Source organism: Aplysia californica, unplaced genomic scaffold (genome assembly GCF_000002075.1).
Source record: "Aplysia californica isolate F4 #8 unplaced genomic scaffold, AplCal3.0 scaffold00232, whole genome shotgun sequence".
Lineage (NCBI taxonomy): Eukaryota > Metazoa > Mollusca > Gastropoda > Aplysiida > Aplysiidae > Aplysia > Aplysia californica.
The window spans coordinates 69730-88913 of record NW_004797502.1 but is presented as its reverse complement, the minus strand read 5'-3'; the positions used below and the strand labels follow the sequence as shown (position 1 = coordinate 88913).

Sequence of the window (19184 nt, the reverse complement as noted above, 5' to 3'; positions counted from 1 at the left end):
ATTCATAATATATAGGCCTATTGAACATCTATGATTCTTGATAATCTTTAGACAGGCCAGATTTTAGGCTGTTCTTGGACTATAGTTGAATATATAGCAATTGACTATTGTCATCATTTTCGCATTTATTTATTTATTTTTGGTTTATAACGTTTAACAAAATATTGACAAAATTATTTAATCGATTTTATATGATTGTTGTAAGTAAAACAAATCAAAACAAAAACCACTAAATGTGCTGCAAAAAAAACTAAAAAACTAAATCGACCCAAAAAAAACACTAACTCAAAATGGCTAAAAATGATTTATCTTATGAGCATGACGATTAGTACAGGAACCTCAAAATAATGTGCGTACTATTATGAACAAAGGCTGGGGGATGAGGATGAAAGACGAAGCCGTTGATGAAGGGTTGGGAATGGTGGGGTTGGTTTTTTGTTGTTTTTTTTTTTGGGGGGGGGGGCTTGAGATAGGGGATGTTTTGATTAAGGTGTCGGTATAATTCAGGTAGGCCTACACACAATGAATGACGATCAGAGCATATTTGGCTTTTTTATAACTTTTTGAAAACGTTGCGTTATTGTATTATATACTTATTATTATATTATTATAATGTGTGTGTGTGTGTGTGTGTGTGTGTGTGTGTGTGTGTGTGTGTGTGTGTGTGTGTGTGTGTGTGTGTGTGTGTGTGTGTGTGTGTGTGTGTGAAAGGGTAAATTATACTTCGACGGTTTGGATCAAGAAACCTGTGCCACTGCCACATTTTTCAAAAAATAGTATAGAATGTGAAGCGCATAGAGTCACAGAGTATAGAGCTTGCTGCTGGGCGGGGATTTGAGCTATACAAATGCAATGGCTATTATCTCTAGCCTATTATTAAAATCGTTTCCGCCATGGACGCAGACAAAGATCCTGCCCTTGGCCTACTACTTAAGATGTTCCACTCCGCTTATTGTCAACTCATCGAGTCATATTTTTTAAAAAGTGTTCTCAAAACCGAAGTGAGTGGCGTCCCCTGAGAATGAGCGCATATATTATATATATATATATATATATATATATATATATATATATATATATATATATATATATATATACACACGGCCCGCCGGCGCTTTTTCCCCCCCAACCATTTAATTTTTGTAGGGCAGGATCTTTGACTTTGACCATCTTGTAGACTGTGGAATCTTTGGCGCAGATCTTTCTCCGTCACAATATATTATAATTTACATTATCTTTTCGGTGTGATGATTGAACTGTAAATATAACTCTGTCTTATAGCACGATAGTTTCCGTATATGTTGGTGTCAGAAAAGTATAGGCCATAAAATTACTAATTCGTTTGTTCGTTTTGTCTGAGTAAAGAGAAGCACATCGACGCAATAATTGTCATTTCATTTTGTCCTGGGAAAAGGTAAGACAGACAGCTAGAAGCAACGGAGGGGCAGTAAAGAAGTAGGATTTACCAGCGGCACCCTCCAACCACTCACTCAATTCGTTTGAAACTGATGGAAGGGGCACTATACAGTACAACAATACAACGATGTGTCACAATGTAGTGTACGTAGCACTCCTCTTTTTCATCTTTATTTATTTATTCGTTCATTCATTTATTAATTTACCTGTAGTTTGTCTTATTCATATATTTTTTATTAAATTTAAAAAAAAAAAATAATTGTATTTATTTATTTATTTTTAAAAGTAAAGTATAATATATATAGGTAACCCCTCCCTATATTTATTTCGCTAACACCATCATCTCAGCATGCCGTCCTGTTTTATTTTTAAAAAACAAAACATATCTGCAACTCCATAATCGTGGCCCTTTTCTTTGCTCACTCATAAAGCAAGCAGTTCAAAGAGGACAGGGCAGGACTCTTTGCACTTCAACTTTACATAGTTTAGTAGGCTACTTGCGCGTTTGACGGCAATTAAAAGCACCCAGAGCAAAGGAGTTTAAATTTAGTTTAGTTTAAGTAGAGGTTTTACGGCGCTCGCAACAGCTAAAGGTCTTATGAGCGCCAAGGGGTGGATCTCAACAGAAAGTCCTTATGGGAATCAGACTTACTCTGCTCACCTCTCTAGCTTCAAAAGCACAAAGTCTGCTTCGACTATCAAGGCACCCCGGAAATAGCGGGTCAAAAGAGTGTGACAAACACAAAAGAAGTAGAGAAAAATGACGATAGTTAGTAAGGATTAGGAAAGAAAAAGCAGCAGTTTCCTGTTGTTAGGCAGTTATGAGCATGACATTGTTGGATCAGCCCATTTACAATTTTACTGTGCATTAGAACGAGAAATGTCCCCCCCTTTGGGAGTTTAAATTTACTCATATGTAGGCTTATTTTCATCTGAGAATGACAGCCAGGTTGTGAAAAGTGGCAATGCAGTAGAGATGTAAAGGGGAGAAAAGAACGGAAAATGAAGCCTAAATTTCACCTGAAATATGTGATTCTTTAGTTTTAGTGAGAATTTTAGGACATTTCAACACAAACAGGTATAAGTGCCAAAGATTAGAGACAAGAGAGCAACAAACACAGAAAAAAGGACTGGTCATAAAGGTGGCGACAAATGTTTGATATATATGTAGGAAGAAGGAGCAGACCATACCACAGCACCCGCCAACCACCCACAATGTTTTACATGGAACGAAAAGAAGGAGAGAAGGAAGATAATCTAATCTAAATATATGATTGATAAGAAAGAACGAGCAAACCAAATCAGAACACCTGCCAACCACGCATAAATCATCATCATCAAGTACCAGATCTGTGACAGACATTGACGATGGTTATCCATTCATTCCTTTGCTCGGATGCTCTTTAAAAATCTATACCCGGATCTTTCCCCGTCAACCATCTGTGTAGGTTCTCCAAGTAGGTCACTATGGGCCTACCTCTGCCTCGTTTGCATTCACTTTTGCCAATGAGAGCTAGATGTTCAAGATGTCTTTTCAGGTGTCTCCAAAAACTGCATAATTTATCTTTTTTCCTGATTGATTTTATCAGCGAGCAGCCCATGTGGGCTTCAAGTACAACATGTACCTCATTTGATTCCTTTTCTTTCCAAGATATTCTCAGCAGTCTCCTAAGAAACCATATTTCTGTTGCTTCTATTCTATTTTCACTGTCATTTGTGATTGTTAATGAAATGTGGCACACAAAACTCAAAAGTAAAAGTAATAAGTAAACTCTGAAAGCGTGCAGTTGGTTCTCAGTCGGTGACAGTTTTATTTTTCATCAGCCTGGAGATGATCTCAAATTTATTTACAAACTTACAACAACGTGCAGTGCAGGTATATCATGTAAACAAGTACCATATTACAGTCTAGCATGCATAGATCTATACACGTAGCAAACTCTGCAGGACATGGAGATCTTTTAGTTTTTTACGAATTTCGGTATGTATGTGTTTTAAAATTACAAAAAAATACAATGTTAAGTAAAAATACATGACCTGAAAATCTGTTTGCTATGTGCGTGTTCTATTATGTGTGCATTCTAGACTGAACTTCTGCTGTGGTAACAACAACAATGTAGTAATAACAGTGGCAATGTAACAAGAAAAGAAGATGATGGCGGACTCAGGACTGGGCACAGGCTAAGGAAGTTTAGTTTTAGTGAGAGTTTTACGGCATTTGCAACACAGTAAGGTCATATAAGTGCCGAAGATTAGGTGTTACAAGAGTAACATAACAAACACATAAAAGAAGGAGAGATCAGGACAAGAGATGTTTGATAAGAAATAAAGATCAAACAGATCAAACCACACCAGAGCACCAGCTTAGGAAGCCAGTCCACAATGTGACAAGACAAGGCCTTGAACAGAGACAGGAGGCGAGCCTTCTATACCCAGTACCAGGGTGGAATAGGCAGATAACTTGTCTGTCAGCTGGGATACTGTATGAGTACTACTCTCACTCGATAGCAACCACCACTTTATTCTCTAACCCTGTTTTGTCAACCCACCCATCATAATTATCCCTCCTTTTAGTATGAAATGATATCTACATTTTCATTTATCCACAATCAACATAATTGGTGTTTACAGAATACAGATTATGCTCTTTGCCTAGCATGCACAAGACCAAAGTTCGACTACACAGTCGAGAAGTCATTATCAAATCTCTGTCTTTCTGCTGACACACACCTATCACAGCCAGGGACAAAGCAGCCTGCCTCTCAAAAGATTTAAACTGTGCCAGGTGGGGAGGAGGTTGGGGTGAAAAACCTTTTCTATCCATCAACTAGAATTGCAACAGTTGAATTTACTCCAATATATTATAATTGAGACAACAAAAGCTTGATTAAAATAACGCTGTCCCAAAGAGTCATGTCATGAGCTCCTAACAGGAAATATTTAATAAAGTTGTGTATCACGTATTCATCAGTCTGTAAACATAAACATGTGTAACAAAAGCAGTGAGGGTTAAGTTGATGATGGTGACAAAGATTCTTAATCTTGAAATGTCAAATTCAAATTCGCCCAGACATGAATATATCATGTACAGTACAAAGACAGACGCTTATAACTATTTTCCATTCTTTTCCAGAACCACTCACTGACTGACTAATAAATGTGAAGAAACTTCATACAGAACATATAAACAGATTGTAAATAAAACATATACATTTTACAAAATATTGTAAACCACGCATTCCTCGATACCGAACTCAACAAAACCTTGAACTCACCTTCAAGAATAGAAATTTCTGTTTCTTAAATCAAGTTTGTTGCTGGATGGATAACAACAATAGCAACAATTCAAGGTAAATAAACTACATACCTTACACCAGCAATCTCGGACCCAATGAAATAGCTAGAAATTTGTCAATTTGTCAGACCTCACTTTCATCTAAATTGAATGTCCTATGCAAACAACTCGGATGTTGTGCCTCTTATTTTCAATCCATGACATACAAAATAAAAGGAGAATTTGTTACAAATCAGGCTTTGTCAATTAAAAAAATTACCAAATAATTAACAGGAAATATTACACACGAGTTGACGTAAACTAGTCATAAATAAACAACTTTGCACATTTTCACATCACGCCGCAGCCATCTCATCTAATGACGCCAGCTCTGTCGCAGAGAACCCCATATCATCGTCCATGTCTTCATCTATTGGCTCCGATTTCACGACAACTGCACTGCCGCCAGATGAACCCGGTGTGCTGGACTGTGAGCTGACAATTTTCACAGTTCTAGGTGTCGATGAAGGCTTTGCTGGACCTTAAAAATACAAGGAAATCACCATCATGTCACACCAGCAGTAGTGAGATTTGAGGAAAGAAGAACACATCAAATTAATAATGGTCGTTTACTTTAGCCAGAGTAAAAAGAAGTGTATTGACACAATAAAGGTCATTTAGTGTGAGTAAAGAGAAGCACATCGTCGGTGAGATTTAACAAAGGCAAAAAGTATTATTTACCAACAGCCCAATAACATTATCAGCTTTGAGTCACTTTCCTCTTCTCGACATAGTGAAACATACACCGATTTCCATTATGCGAGATTTTGAGAGAATGCAATGGCTTCTAAAGACACTGTAGTGAAAATAAAGCTCCAGAAACGGTAAACATTTTTTTTTCATTCTGTAAGAAAGATTTCCAAGCATAAACTAGGCAGGAGAAAATCCAGTACCGTATTAATGATTTTCTTGATTTCACATCAGTCTGCAACTGGTATGAATATGAGATCACGGGGGATTTTTTGGGGGTGGGGTTAGGGTAAGTTTTTACGGCGCTCGCAACTGCATTTAAGGTCATCTGAGCGTGGGGGACACATTTAAACATTTTCAGTTGGTAGGAAATTTTGAATTTTGTCCGGGTGGCGGCCGAGGCCTACTCTTGTCGATTTTGGGCCACCAAGGGATCTTGAACGTGTACAACTTTCACACGGGACCTCCAAGATTTTTCGCCCTTGTTCGAGAAGGCTAGGTGTAAATCTTTCCTACCACAAGATCAGGGGTGTGGCTGAAAGACGGCAGTAAGGAGGAGCCAAGGAGTAGCAGTAGAAAGGTTGTAGAAAGAGTCAGGAGCCCAGAGGAGGGGGGAAAGGAGGTGAGGGGGTGGGGGCAGAAAGTGGAGGTGGAGGCGAAAGCAGACGACAGAACATTGTTATAGAGAAGGAAAGGAGGTGAAAGGAGTCAATTTAGAGAAGAAAAATTTCCATCACTATCCGGGGCCTATTAATAATAATAATAATTATTGCATTTATATGGAGCATATCCATGCTCAAGAGCATGCTCTATGCGCTTTACAACTATTAATGCCTATTGAATGAGAGGTGAACACCATAACCTCTAGGCCACGAGGGCCCCCCAGATCATGTTTGGGTGTGCAGGAGTTGTCAGTTCACAGCTGGTGAAACAGAAAACATGATGGTATGTCGATGGACCTGACTTAACCTACCATTGAGTAATTTTCGGCTGCGTTTAGAGTACTCGTTAAAATGCTGTTTACTGTTTCAATGAAGTAAAGTAGAACTATTAGTGGCACCCTCCAACCACTCATAAGACCTGGACTGTTCCTTAAAAATTGTCTAAGGCAGCTACCCATAGTCTAGCAGAAAAGTATTTGCTTTAGACGGTTGTACTTCTTTCCCAATGTCACTATTATCATGTAAAACAAAAGCAAGGGGTGAGGGTGTGTATGAATGGGAAATGGCTATTTGTACAGGTGATTCTTTTTTTTCTTCTTTTTACAGATAGCTGTTAGAGAAGGTTCAACTGTATTTCTCTCGACTTACCATTGAGCAACTTCTGACTGCGCTCAAAGTACTGGTTCGGGTGCTGTATAACCATCTCCACCTCTGTGCCGCTGTCACTGATCCCATGAGTCAGCTCAAAGTATTTGGCACAAGCCACCTGACAGTGACCGCCTTTGGTATACTTCATCACCTGAGTCAAGCAGAAGAGGAAAGGGTTAAAACTCTGCTACACAAAATTAGTTTAATATCAAATTAGCTGTGAAATCATAATGGCTGATCTATGGCTTATTTATGACTACACTTGGAAGAATAAAAACAAGCTTACCTTGTGCCATAACCATATTTTAGTTAAAATTGTATAGTCTAGAATGTACACTACGAACATATTTTCAGGTTCTGAATTATTTTTATACATGATGTTTTTCTTTGTACTCAAAATTAGTACATCCCGCCGATTTCATTATGTGTGCGCTAAAGTGTAGTGTACGATTTCTATTGACAAAGCAATTAATTACAGATTATAATGAATTTCTTCGAGAACACAACAGCATTTCGTCCAATTCGATTCAGGAAGGACCCAGGGTGGGACTCTGCAAGGAATTGAACAGGTTAAAGAGATTTGTAAAGTGTTGCTCAAAACATTACCATTAACAGTGGAAACCTGATATAACAGGGATGGTGGGAGTAGAGAAAATGTCTTGTTATATCCGATCCCTGTTAAATCAGAAATGCAAGGAAAGTGAGCATTTGTGGACTAATCCAGCTGTACTTATTCACGGGTAGTTTCCTTTGCCACAAGTACCCACGAACAGGGGTTTTGGCACCAACTCTCTCCATTGCCTCACATCAGAAAAGCTTGGTCCACAGCATCTGCATCTGGTAGTCTCATCTTCTTTCGACCCAGAGCAAACTTTCCATTGGAGTATGGTGCCACTATCTTCTCTCTATCCTTGATAATGGTGTGAATCGACCCTTGTGGAATGTCGAACTGACGACAAATCTCTGCCAGTGGAGCTTGCTTTTTGTCAACAGCCTGGATTATTTCATATTTTTTGTCAATTGAAAGGCATTTTCTCGTGAGCTTGACATCGTTGGTGACACATTACGCGTGTGTGTTGCTAAGTTTCGGGCTAGATCGAGGTCTGAAGCACACCGCAGCCCTCTCTCGCTTCACAAGCTGCGTGTGCTTGCAGTGGCATGGCTTGCGTGGGCTTGCTCCATCACTGCGTTACTCTCTCTCTCTCTTACTTTTTACACGTTGTAACGAGAATTTGTCCCTGCTATAACCGGTTGGGTTCCGATGAGGCCCTGTTATTGTCGATAACTTCTAATAAAGACAAAGAGTAGGAAAAAACGGGGATTTAAAAAATCCCTGTTATTACCGGGCCTGTTATATATGGTTTCCACTGTATAGAGAAACTAGTAAAAGTAGGCTAAAGTATAACCCTCCACATCCTCATGGATCACAACGATCACACCCTGCTGTTTCCTGTTCTTGTAAGACATATCTGCAACCCTAAACCTAAGCACTAAACCAAGCAGTTCAAATGGGAAGGGGGGAAACTTACCAAAAATCTTACACTAATCACAGAATTTACGAGTTTGTAAGTTTGCAACAAAAAACAAACAAAGAAATGCACCAGTACATATATTGATACATACCGTCTCAACTCCCTCTTTCGTCAAACCTTGTGAAGATATTCTTTGTTTCAGCAAATCTGTGTCAAAATGACGGAAAGGACAACCTGAAAGAGAAAGAGAGAGAGAGAGTACAGTTACAATGTAAGGACTAGAGGGCGACAATAAAACAATTTGTGGAATGGAGCATCAAGTTTCAAATGGAAAACACACATCTCTGATGAAAACCCCCAAAATGATTTACAAATAGGCCAAAGAAGACTGCAGTTTTGTTTTGCAGCCTAAGACAACAACAACAATAATAATAATAATAATCAAACAAACAGTTGACCATGCTCCAATGGCTACCTGTCACAGACAATCATGTGTACAAATGGCTACCCCTCCCCCCAAAAAACAAAACAACAACAAACAAACGAAATATGACAGTGACTGTCCAAGATAATAACTGATAGAAAACTGCATGTAAACTTATGAACCATAAGACAGAAAGAGCAAGGTGTTTTGTATACCATGTGAGTCCCCAGTGGCAGGTGGGTTGTTCATGATGATTTTCATACAGCCAAACGGTGTGTAGTCCGTCTTCTTGCCCTCTTTGCCGTAGTTGTACCGTATACCATAGGAATATTTCTTGTCAAACTGGAAAAACGAAAGACACTCAGGTAAAGTTAAGAGTAACCAGACAGCAACAAAACTAGGGACTTTGACAATAGTGAGACTATTATACATCAAATGTGAATATTTAAAAATAAGAAATACTGAAGCCAAGAGAAAAACTCTCAAGCTGTGCACATCCACAAGTGCAAATGAATCTTTTACAAGCTCGAAATGTGGGAAACTTTTCTGCACTAGAATTGGTCTCATTAGCCTTAGCAGAAGCCACAAGTCATCTTAACCTTTAATTTTTCCATTTCATTTAAGAGATATTCTCCTCAGCGGATACATTGGTCATTGTCAGACATTGACAGATGATCTATGATTATGCCAAATAACTACAGCAGCCCTAATATCCCTTCTCCCTCCCTCATGCTCACCGTATCAACGTCCATGCTTTTCATAAATTCTATTCGGAAGTATTTCACAGCCTCTTCCAAGGACAGGCCAATACCCTTGAGGAAAAGGCCGTACTGAAGTCTGCTGCCGTGGCGAAGATGGTGGCTCTGTTTGAGATGGACATGGACATTCTGCATGCACAGGGGGAACGACTTCTTCGACAGCTGGGGACATCAGGAACGAGAAACAAAATTATTAGTTCTGCAGTCATGATGATAGCAAATGACAACAAAATTGGTAGTTTCACAAGAACATAAAATACATATATATACAAATAATTATAAAAGACTATATCATCATTCCTTTGGGAACGAAAACTGTGAACTGGCTTCTAGGAGTCAATTTCATTTACCAAACTAAATTTCCATTTCTGGACTGAATCTATACTCACCAAATTTGATATTACAATAAATTAGAAACAATGGGCTGGCCAACAAAGTGTAAGCCTTTCAAAGAAAGGAATAGAGACTGCAACTTATCACTTGACCTTTATTTTTCAGCCAACAATTGCATAATTGTAAAGTAAAAGACCTAAAGAAAGTCATTCTTATCATCATCCATTAATCTCCTTCCTCAATCATTTTGCAAAATAGCATTTCTATGACCTCAAAAGCATGTAATATCAGAATGCCATCATATCAGAATACTGACTATGTATTCAGCTTATAGGCCTACATTATAACTAATAACTGTTCATTTATATCTTATACTTCTTACTGTGGGTCTGTGAATATAAACATATTTTGTAAGTGCGAAGAAGAGAAGATGAGTATATGGGTGTGCATGCACATGCTCATGTGTGTGGTGAAATACAAAACCAAAGTGCCAACATCTGGACAATATAGATTTATTTTATCTTATTTTATCAACAATTAAACTCTTTATATCTTAGTGCATACCATATCAATCATATCAGCAGTAACAACACCAACGTTCTGTTTCTTGACGCTGTAGTCCTGACCCAGGTACCTTTTACTGAGGCCACACAGCATGGGCAACAGGCGTCCATCTTCCTCCATGCCCGGCAGTGCCCGCGCCGTAATCTGCAAGAAAACACAGGATCAGGGGCAAAGGATTGACGTACATGGGGTCCGCTTAAACTGAACATGGTTAATCTGAAAACAGTGGTAAACCGAAAGACATCAATAGAACCCCTGGTTTTTATTCTTTGACATTTGAGCCATCTCTCTATCTAAACTAAGACGAGGCTAAACCGAAGAAAATCCATCCGCCTCACAGATTTCAATTCAAGCAAACTCCACTGTATATATATTATATATCAGGTAAAAAAACAACTTTATCCACATGAGTAGTTTTTCTCACAACTGCTGACAGCTTAAAAATGGGGTAAAAACAGAAACAATACACAATGAGTATTTCGTTCTCCTCTTTTCTTTCTAACACAAACATACAGGCAGAGGGCCAATGAGATGAGTGAGTCACTCCAACTATGAGGAAAAAAATGGCAGAAAAATGATTCCATGGCTTCTTGTACATTGATCTTATAATTCAGAGACTTTTGCTCATCTTACTACTCCATAAATTACTCTACATCTCTGAAGTGTCTACCATTCACAGAAGTAAAAAGGCTTCCCCTTACACAAGTTTTACTGTACAAATTATAATGAACATTTCACGTACCGCTAAGGCATGCGAGAGCTGAACTCTAAACACTGAGAGGAGAATGGAAACCAAGTCATCTCTTGGAACGTAAGCAAATCCAGCTCGCAAGAACACTTTTCTCCCTCGCACCAAATCAAGAGCTTCCGTAAAAGGTACCTGAAAGAGGGGTTGTTAAACTTGTAATTGAAATTAACCTAACATCAAACAATGTATTGTAAGAAAATGTTTTTACTATTTCTCTATGGATGAAATATCAAATTCACTTTCACAAGAAAGAGTAACACAGAATACAGATTTGAAATATCAAATTAAAAAAATTATAGTCAGAGCTGCAATCAAACTCAAACTACAACCAAATCTGATTTTGGCTTTTGAATTTGAAGTGAACCTTAATTCAAGAAAAAACTGAGACAAAGAGATTTGTTGAACCAAGAAAACGAGCCTTGTCCGTCTACAGATTCTCTGATACCTGAAGGCATGATCAAGGGTATCTTAATCAGATCTTTTACATTCTTTACCTCATGGTCAGTGACATTTCATACACAGTGCTCTGAGTCTAAGACAGCCACAAAAATCTTAAGGGTCCAGAGTTCACACCAACTAGGTATAGGCCAGAACATTTGACTTGCCCAAGGTACTTCCTCTGCCTATAAGCTACTTCCTTGTCCTTGTGGCATCGGTGGCCCAGTGGTTAGACTTTCAGACTCGCAACCGTACAGCCTTGGGTTCGAATTCCATAAGGGGCCTAGCATTGTGTCCTTGGTAAAGGCACTTTACACAAATTTTTCTCACTTCACCCAGGTGGGAATGGGTACCCAGCTATAGACAGTGAAAGATTTTGTCAGTTTGTTAGTGTTTGAGCGCTTTATCACCTGCTTACCGGGAAGCTGAGAATGTTTCAGAGTGTTCTATGGTCTGCTGAGGTAATAATATAAATAATATAGTGTAAAGCGTATAGAGCTTTCTGTCGAGCAGGATATGTGCTATACAAATGCTATTTTTATTACTTATTATTGTTCATCCCTATTAAGTACACATTAATCGACATAGCATCTGTGGTGAGTTAGATTTCTGTGGGGGAAAATTTTTACTGAGCATCTCCATTTTTCTGCTGAGATGTATCCTTCTCAGCCCGAATTGGCCCTGACAGGCAGAGTTGAAGCAGCTTTTTTAAATGACTTAAATGGTGTGGATGAGGGTATAAAACTTGAACAAATACATCTATATCCACTGCCCACACATGCGCAAAAAAATAAACTGAGGTGACAAAATAGGACAAATATAAACATTTTCTTATCCAGAAACGCACCTTATAATATTCAAGGTCTGTGGTGTTTGTCAAGTGATCTGTACCATCCAGCTCTTTGACAACTGAGTCCCGTTCTTCTGTAGAAACCTGGGAATAAATTCAACAGAATTGTTGTTTATATGTTTTTATATCAGTAGCATGTGGCACGTTAACTCCAGCCAATCTTTCTTCTAACAGTAATTAAAGTCGCTGTTTGTAAGTACTAATCATTGAACAGTTTTAAAAAAAGAAAGAAAAGCATCCACAACGAAAATAGCACTATATATTTCTCCATTTCTGATAATTTACCACTGCAGAAAAACTGCTTATGAATATGTATCAATTTTCATAGACACGTAACACATATATATGTATTCCCTAATATCTACATGAGTACAGATTGGCATTATCAAACACTCTTGTTCAGAAAAAAAGATATTATCAGAGTGCAAAGCAAGACCCTCAAATCTTAATTTGATTTCAAGAAAAACACTCACTGGTTTGTACTTCAGTCCTGCACACTTTAGAAACCTGGCCTTACTCTCTGTATTTTCCTCCTGGAACCGAAATCTGAACAAGTCTAATTCTTGAGTGAGGAACCATCTTCTCAGGTCTTCTCTGAAATGGAGCAAAGAAATCAGGGCAAAATAAACTACGGAGGAAGTGAGTGAGGGGGATATATCTCCCTATGCATTAAAAAAACAACAGCAAAGAGTAAAAGGGACCACTTTCAAGGAGTCTTGTCCTTCATTTACCCTCAAAAGAGGGTGAAAAATGAATCTATCCTTTCCACATAAGTAGAACTTTGATCAGTTAATTCACTTTTCTAATAAAAAGAAAAAAGAAAGACAAATTGAAATCATGAGCTCTGAATATCAGATTTTTATTTTTAACATTAGGAGGTGCTACTAAATTCATTGAAGCATGAAACAAAAGTTTTTGCAACACAATAAAATGTGAGTTTTCAAGAAAATGTTTCTTTTCAAATTATAGAAAATACTTACGATCTGCAATATGCCAATCTCAGAATAAAATGAGAAATGTGATCCCGAACTCTGTTCTCAACTTCCTCTCCCTAGGAAAAAGAGAACCATCAATGAGAGAGTAAAGAGCGAGCAAAGTCAACAAGACTATTCCTCAACATCACCTACAATTTACCCAGACAGGTTAAAAACAGACAAAATTAAAAGATATCCCAAACCCCATGACTACGAGTTGCCAAAATTTCAATCACAATAGGTAATTAGAATTGCAGTATATTTACAGTGTTTTTTATGCACCTGCCTTCCAAAATTTTAACTTAAAAAAAATATGCCCCCCCCCTCCCCCCCCCCCAAAAAAAAAGAACAAACATACAACATTCCATCCCTAGAAAGACAGAAAAGGGTCCAATGGGTACCACATTCTGCAAACTTATTTGAAAGTTTTACAAAGCAGTTAACAATTACAAAAAACATTTCACAAACACACATACTGGTGGCAATTTCCGCTTCTGAAGAATAGAGTCCTTCAATTTGGTAGCAGAGATTTCTTTCGTCAACAGCTCAAGGTATTTCGGAGTTCCCTTTTGATGCGTGATTCCAATCGTCTCCACAGCTTTCAAAACTGAAATATATTATATATCCATGCATTTTTAAAAAATCAGTGCCATTATATATAACAAAAATGAAGTCATTTATTAAAGGCCTACTAGACCTAATTAACTCTTTCACTACCACACCGACTTTTGGAATTATCGAAACTTAAATCATCAGGCTAAAAAAGATTGTTTTCAGCAAAATGTTGAAATAGGCCATTGTTTCCCCTTTACTTTCATAGTAGTCCCCACCTAAGATCCCGGTGCTCAGGAGCAAGGAAAATGAGGGTCTTAGGCGAACCGGGAACTTAGCCGAATGGCGAGGGGGAAGAATCCACAGTAACTCATGGTCAGGCCCATAACCTGTACAATGATCTTCCCTTACTTTAAAAGAACTGACGTGACTCCTGGGCACTAAAAGTTCTTTTCAGAAGTCAGTTTTTCCTTTTTATTCGCTTGGGGGTGGAGGGTGGGGCTTTTGAAAAAGTACTGTGTCAGGTGGGAACCAGTTGGTTTCAAGCAATGCCCCCCCCCCCCCCACACACCAAAAATGTATTGCTTTCCATCTCAAATGGAGTTCCCCGCTCATGTCATGGTGCATCAAAAATCATTGTGTTGTGACCACACCGACCAAAAATAAAATAAAATGAAAGGCAGGTTCAACAGATGACCACATTACGCAAAGGCAATCGCACAGGCCACGATCATGGGCGCCAGTCTGTCTAGGAAGTTAGAGTGCAAAACTGAAAGACGAGAGCGATGGTCGGGAAAACCTAAGTGTCCACGAGTTCACAGTCTGATAGAATGCAGTCTGACGCTTGCTTGTAGGCCCTCCCCACCTGGTGTGTGATGTAAGATGAGGCGGGCAGCTCAGGAGATCGGGGAAAGCAAGGCATCCACGAGTTCACACCTTGGTGCCATCCCGTCTGGGGTAAACATAATCATGTAACCGCTTATCAACATTTACAACAGAGGAGTGATCACATTCATGAGAGTGAAGGATTTTTTACACGACGGACCGTACAATGATCGCACATTTTCTCTACTTGATTGATCAGCTGAGCTCGCCCAGGTGGTTTCTTCTTTTTTCTTAAATAAAAACAAACTAAATTAAGACCTGAAAAGCGGGATCTTAGTCGAATGTAGCTTCTCCTTCAGAGCGGGATCTTAGGGGTGACTTTCATTTATATAGTAAACATTCTGTTTTTCCAAAACAGCGGGATCTTAGGCGAACTGGGACCATAAGCGGTGGGATCTTAGGAGGAGACTACTGTATAATAACATCATGTGGCTAGTACGAATATTGAAAATGAACTCAAAATCTTTAATTTGTCTGAGGGGTAGGCAGAATCAGAAAATAGGTCACAGACGGGGCTCGGTCCAGGTGAGGAAAACCCCCCCGGTAGTGAAAGAGTTAATATCATGAGGCCTTCGCCTCTCAATAAAAATCTCTAGTCGTAGTAAAAGGCAAAGGGCAAGGAATTTTCAAGGGAGAAATTCTATTGTTCCCTGATCTGCCTGCTTTCTGGTTTGTAATGGCAGGCTCCTGTTTACGGTTTGGCCGCTAGCACAAGCCAAGTTTACTGTCACTTTAGGTTGTAACTTCATCATGTTGTCTTGACTTAAGATAGAGAAAAACTGTTGCTTTTATTAAATCGGTCCTCAAAAATACAGTCGAATCTGTGTAAGACGGCCACCCATTGTCAAAGTGAAAAGTGGCCGTAAAACAGGTGGCCGTCTTAGGCAGGACTGATCAAGATAAAGAAAACAAACCATTCCTTTCTGAGGTCCAAATCGAAGGTAGCCGCATTGTTCTTATTATTGTTGTTGTTTTCGCTAGGTGTTTTTTTTTTTTTCCAGGCTTTTGTGCCTGGGTAAAATAAATCGAAATGACAAGGAAGATCCGAGCGCTGTAAAACAAACACAATGGGTCGCCACCACTCGGAGAACGAGCGACGCTTCTGTCACAAGCTCATGTTGACGTCCATTGTTACCTTGTTACAGATTGGGTAGGGCCTAAACAGTGACCACTCTCATCTCATTTACGATTTTGTGCGAGTTCTGGGCGGGGCTTAGATCTAGATGGGTTAGGAGGGATCACACACTTACCTCACCAGCAGCAGAAAATTTGTTACCTATTGGTCAACAATGGGAGGGACCTACGCAATATGATCGGTTGGAGGGATTACCTCTAACAACACTAACAATAAAACGACAGGACAACAGGCGATTGAATTTCTCGCCCACAACACCAGGGGCCAAAAAAGCACAATTTATGACAAAACGTAATGGAGTCACTAAGGTGGCCGTCTAAGACAGGTGTTATTGTTTGGTGTTAAAGGGGTTGTGTGTTAAAATATATATAATATGGTGGCCGCGGCTGCGTTGGACAGATTTTACATCATGTAGAGAAAAAACGCAAGGGGGGAAATGGAAAGTGGCCGTTTGTACACAGGTGGCCGTCTTATTGTACAGGTTCGACAGTACCTTAAATTAAGTAGATTCTAAATCAATATAATCAAAGAAAAAACAAAAAGAAGCAAACCCTTCAGTCTTTCAACTGCCAGTTCTTCAAATTCCTGAAGAGAAATGGTGCCTGAGGGCGGGGTGCTGTACAGCTGCAAGCGATGTGGGTAGTGTTCGTCAATTGTTACATTACTCTCATCAACCTTCGAGCGCGCTTTCGATCTGTTTCCAAAATCCATGACTACCTGCTGTCCTTAATAACTATGTGGTGACCAGACACTGCGAAGAAGTTAACAAAAGTGTTAAATAATTTGCACACTCTGTCACTATGCCTAGCAGTCGACTTTTTGTTCTTCATAGAATTTCAGCTGGCGCCATTTTTATTTCGTTTCGGAAATTGTGAAAGTGATCCACATGTTGGATCGCAGAATTCTTTTTCGCAGTTTTACTTTTACATACTTTTTATCATTAGCCTAAAATTTCAATGTAATAGGCCTATTCATTAATTTAGAAACATTCTTATTAGCCATGTGAGCACCCAATTCCCCTTATTCCCACCCCCTGGTCTAACTTCCCCTCCAATTACATCCCATACAACTATCTCTTTGGTAATAGTAAGCTCATCATCATCATAATAATATTAGTATATCCGGTGCCTTGCCGACTGGCGTGGGCGATCATGGCATCCACTCACAGAATTCTACACTAAGTGTAGAATTCTGTGCATCCACTTCACTCTGTCTTGAGTTGCAGCAATTGTGTCTGTTGTTTTGCTGCTCCAAGCCATGTTGTCAACTTGTCCAGTATCTATACCGTATGTCTGCGAGTAAGCTACTGATGACAAAAGTACCGTAGTAGTATCATTTGATGGAGGCAATGCGTGCTCTCTCTCTCTCTCTCTCTCTCTCTCTCTCTCTCTCTCTCTCTCTCTCTCCCTCTCCCTCTCCCTCTCCCTCTCCCCCTCTCTACACAGAAACATACACACATTTACCATAGGCCCCTATTGCATGTGTAACTATGCAGTCCTATAAACATTTTTTCTTAATACAATCAAAACTGTCTAAGGCGGCCATCCACCGTGAAGGGGAAAGTTGATTATTGTTTGTTGTACGTCTTAGATAGTATCACTATTAATATGGAAAACAAAAGAAAGTGAGAAGTTGGAAGTGGTCGTAGGTGATTGACTTACAAGTACAGGTGGCCGTTAGAGCAGAGGAATAATATAAATCTATTTGATTCACTGGCGCATCCGCTTCTCGCACTGCCACAGAACGTACACTCTAAGGACAAGGCTAATTAATATTGAAACAGCGACATTTTTTAATAAAGCAGGCAGGGACAAAAGTCGAATACGAATAGTACAAGGTGTGTGCGTGTGTATATATGTGCATGTGTGTATGTGTGTGTGTGTGTGTGTGTGTGTGTGTGTGTGTGTGTGTGTGTGTGTGTGTGTGTGTGTGTTTATGTTCGTTGATATGTGTGTATGTGCTTGTGTATGTGTTTTGGTGTGTTTTGGTGTGTTTTGGTGTGTGTGTGTGTGTGTGTGTGTGTGTGTGTGTGTGTGTGTGTGTACATGCATGTGTGTGCGTGTATGCGTGCGTGCGTGCGTGCGTGTGTGTGTGTTTGTGTGTACGTGTGCGCGTGTGTGTGTTGGGGGAGGGGGAGTATTTTATTTATTTATTTGTATTTTTTGGAAGGGAGGGGTATGTCTCTAAAATGCTGTCCCCCGTTGTTTTATGCACCCCGCATAATTTAGCAAAATTTGATAATTTTTTTTCATAATTTCTGATTATTTTCCTTTATCATTCTTTGATAAAATTAATAGAGTGCCCTATTTTCACATTTTTGAGCTCAGTTTGCATAATTTCAGAATTTTTCTCGCATAAAAAGACGGGGACAGAAAATGTCAGCAGCTGGGTGGGAAATGTGACAGAGCCGTGGCCCAGCACCTACACACAATCACAGGTTCCGAATCTGACAGCAGGTATTGAGGCTTCAGGGCACTCTAAGACTGACTATTAGGTAATGTCTAGTAACTAAGTACATTATTGGTTTAACGTTCTTATCAACACTTTTAGGTTATTGAGAGACAGAATCTCTTAATTTAACTTCCATCTCCAATAGGACCGAGACAAATGGGTTGAGAACCTTGAAAACTCCACAAAACTACCAGAGTTCAAGAACGCACATTCTGTAATTCAAACCAGGAATATTTGCACCGTAGTCCATCATGATACCAACCGAGCTAATGGAGCGCCCCTACAAAGTCTTTTTTGTTTGTTTGTTTTGTTTGTTTTTCTGTTGTTTTATTTTGGTAAATGTTTTACGGTGCTCACAACTGCATAAAGTTATATTATGAGCGCGCAGTAAAACATTTTCAGCGGGTAAGAAATTTAGAATTTTGCCCGGGTGGCGGCCGAAGCCTACTCTTATCGATTTTAGACCACCAAGGGATCTTTAACCTGCGCAACTTGCACACGGGACCTACTAGATTTTCCGCCCTTGTCCGAGAAGGCTAGGTGTAGATTTTTCCTACCAGAAAATCAAGGGTGTGGCTGAAAGACAGCACTAAGGAGCCAAGGAGTAAAAGTAGAAAGGCTGCAGAAAGAGTCAGGTGCTCAGAGGAGGGGGCAAAGTAGTTGAGGAGGTGGGGGCAGAAAGAGGAGACGAAAGCAGTAGACGATAGAACATTGCTAGAGAGCAGGAAAGGAGGTGAAAGGAAACAATTTCAGAGAAGAAAAATTTTAAGTGGCTACCTGGATTCGAACCTGGGACCTTTGATTTTTACTTTGAATGAGAGGCGAACACATTAACCTCTAGGCCACGAGA

The 19184-nt window shown here is 39.4% G+C and overlaps 1 protein-coding gene across 1 annotated transcript; it reads right to left on the bottom strand.

The window, feature by feature from the left end:
- Positions 1-3703: 3703 nt before the first annotated feature.
- Positions 3704-16767, bottom strand: LOC101862116 (DNA primase large subunit). The gene is made up of 12 exons (XM_005099980.3): positions 16435-16767; positions 13788-13918; positions 13318-13388; positions 12811-12931; positions 12335-12421; positions 11044-11181; positions 10302-10445; positions 9384-9566; positions 8862-8988; positions 8374-8456; positions 6751-6901; positions 3704-5231 (listed from the first exon to the last, which is right to left on the bottom strand). The coding sequence occupies exons 1-12, from the start codon at positions 16592-16594 to the stop codon at positions 5047-5049; spliced, it is 1581 nt and encodes a 526-aa protein (XP_005100037.1). The 5' UTR covers positions 16595-16767; the 3' UTR covers positions 3704-5046.
- Between the last annotated feature and the right edge of the window lie 2417 nt (positions 16768-19184).

Coding starts and splice junctions, on each gene's coding strand:
- LOC101862116 (XM_005099980.3), bottom strand. CDS start 16,594: ATGGATTTTGGAAACAGATCGAAAGCGCGCTCGAAGGTTGATGAGAGT. Junction 12,932..13,317: donor AGATTGGCATATTGCAGATC/GTAAGTATTTTC, acceptor GCTCCATTTCAG/AGAAGACCTGAGAAGATGGT. Junction 11,182..12,334: donor CAGACCTTGAATATTATAAG/GTGCGTTTCTGG, acceptor CCCCTCTTTCAG/GTACCTTTTACGGAAGCTCT.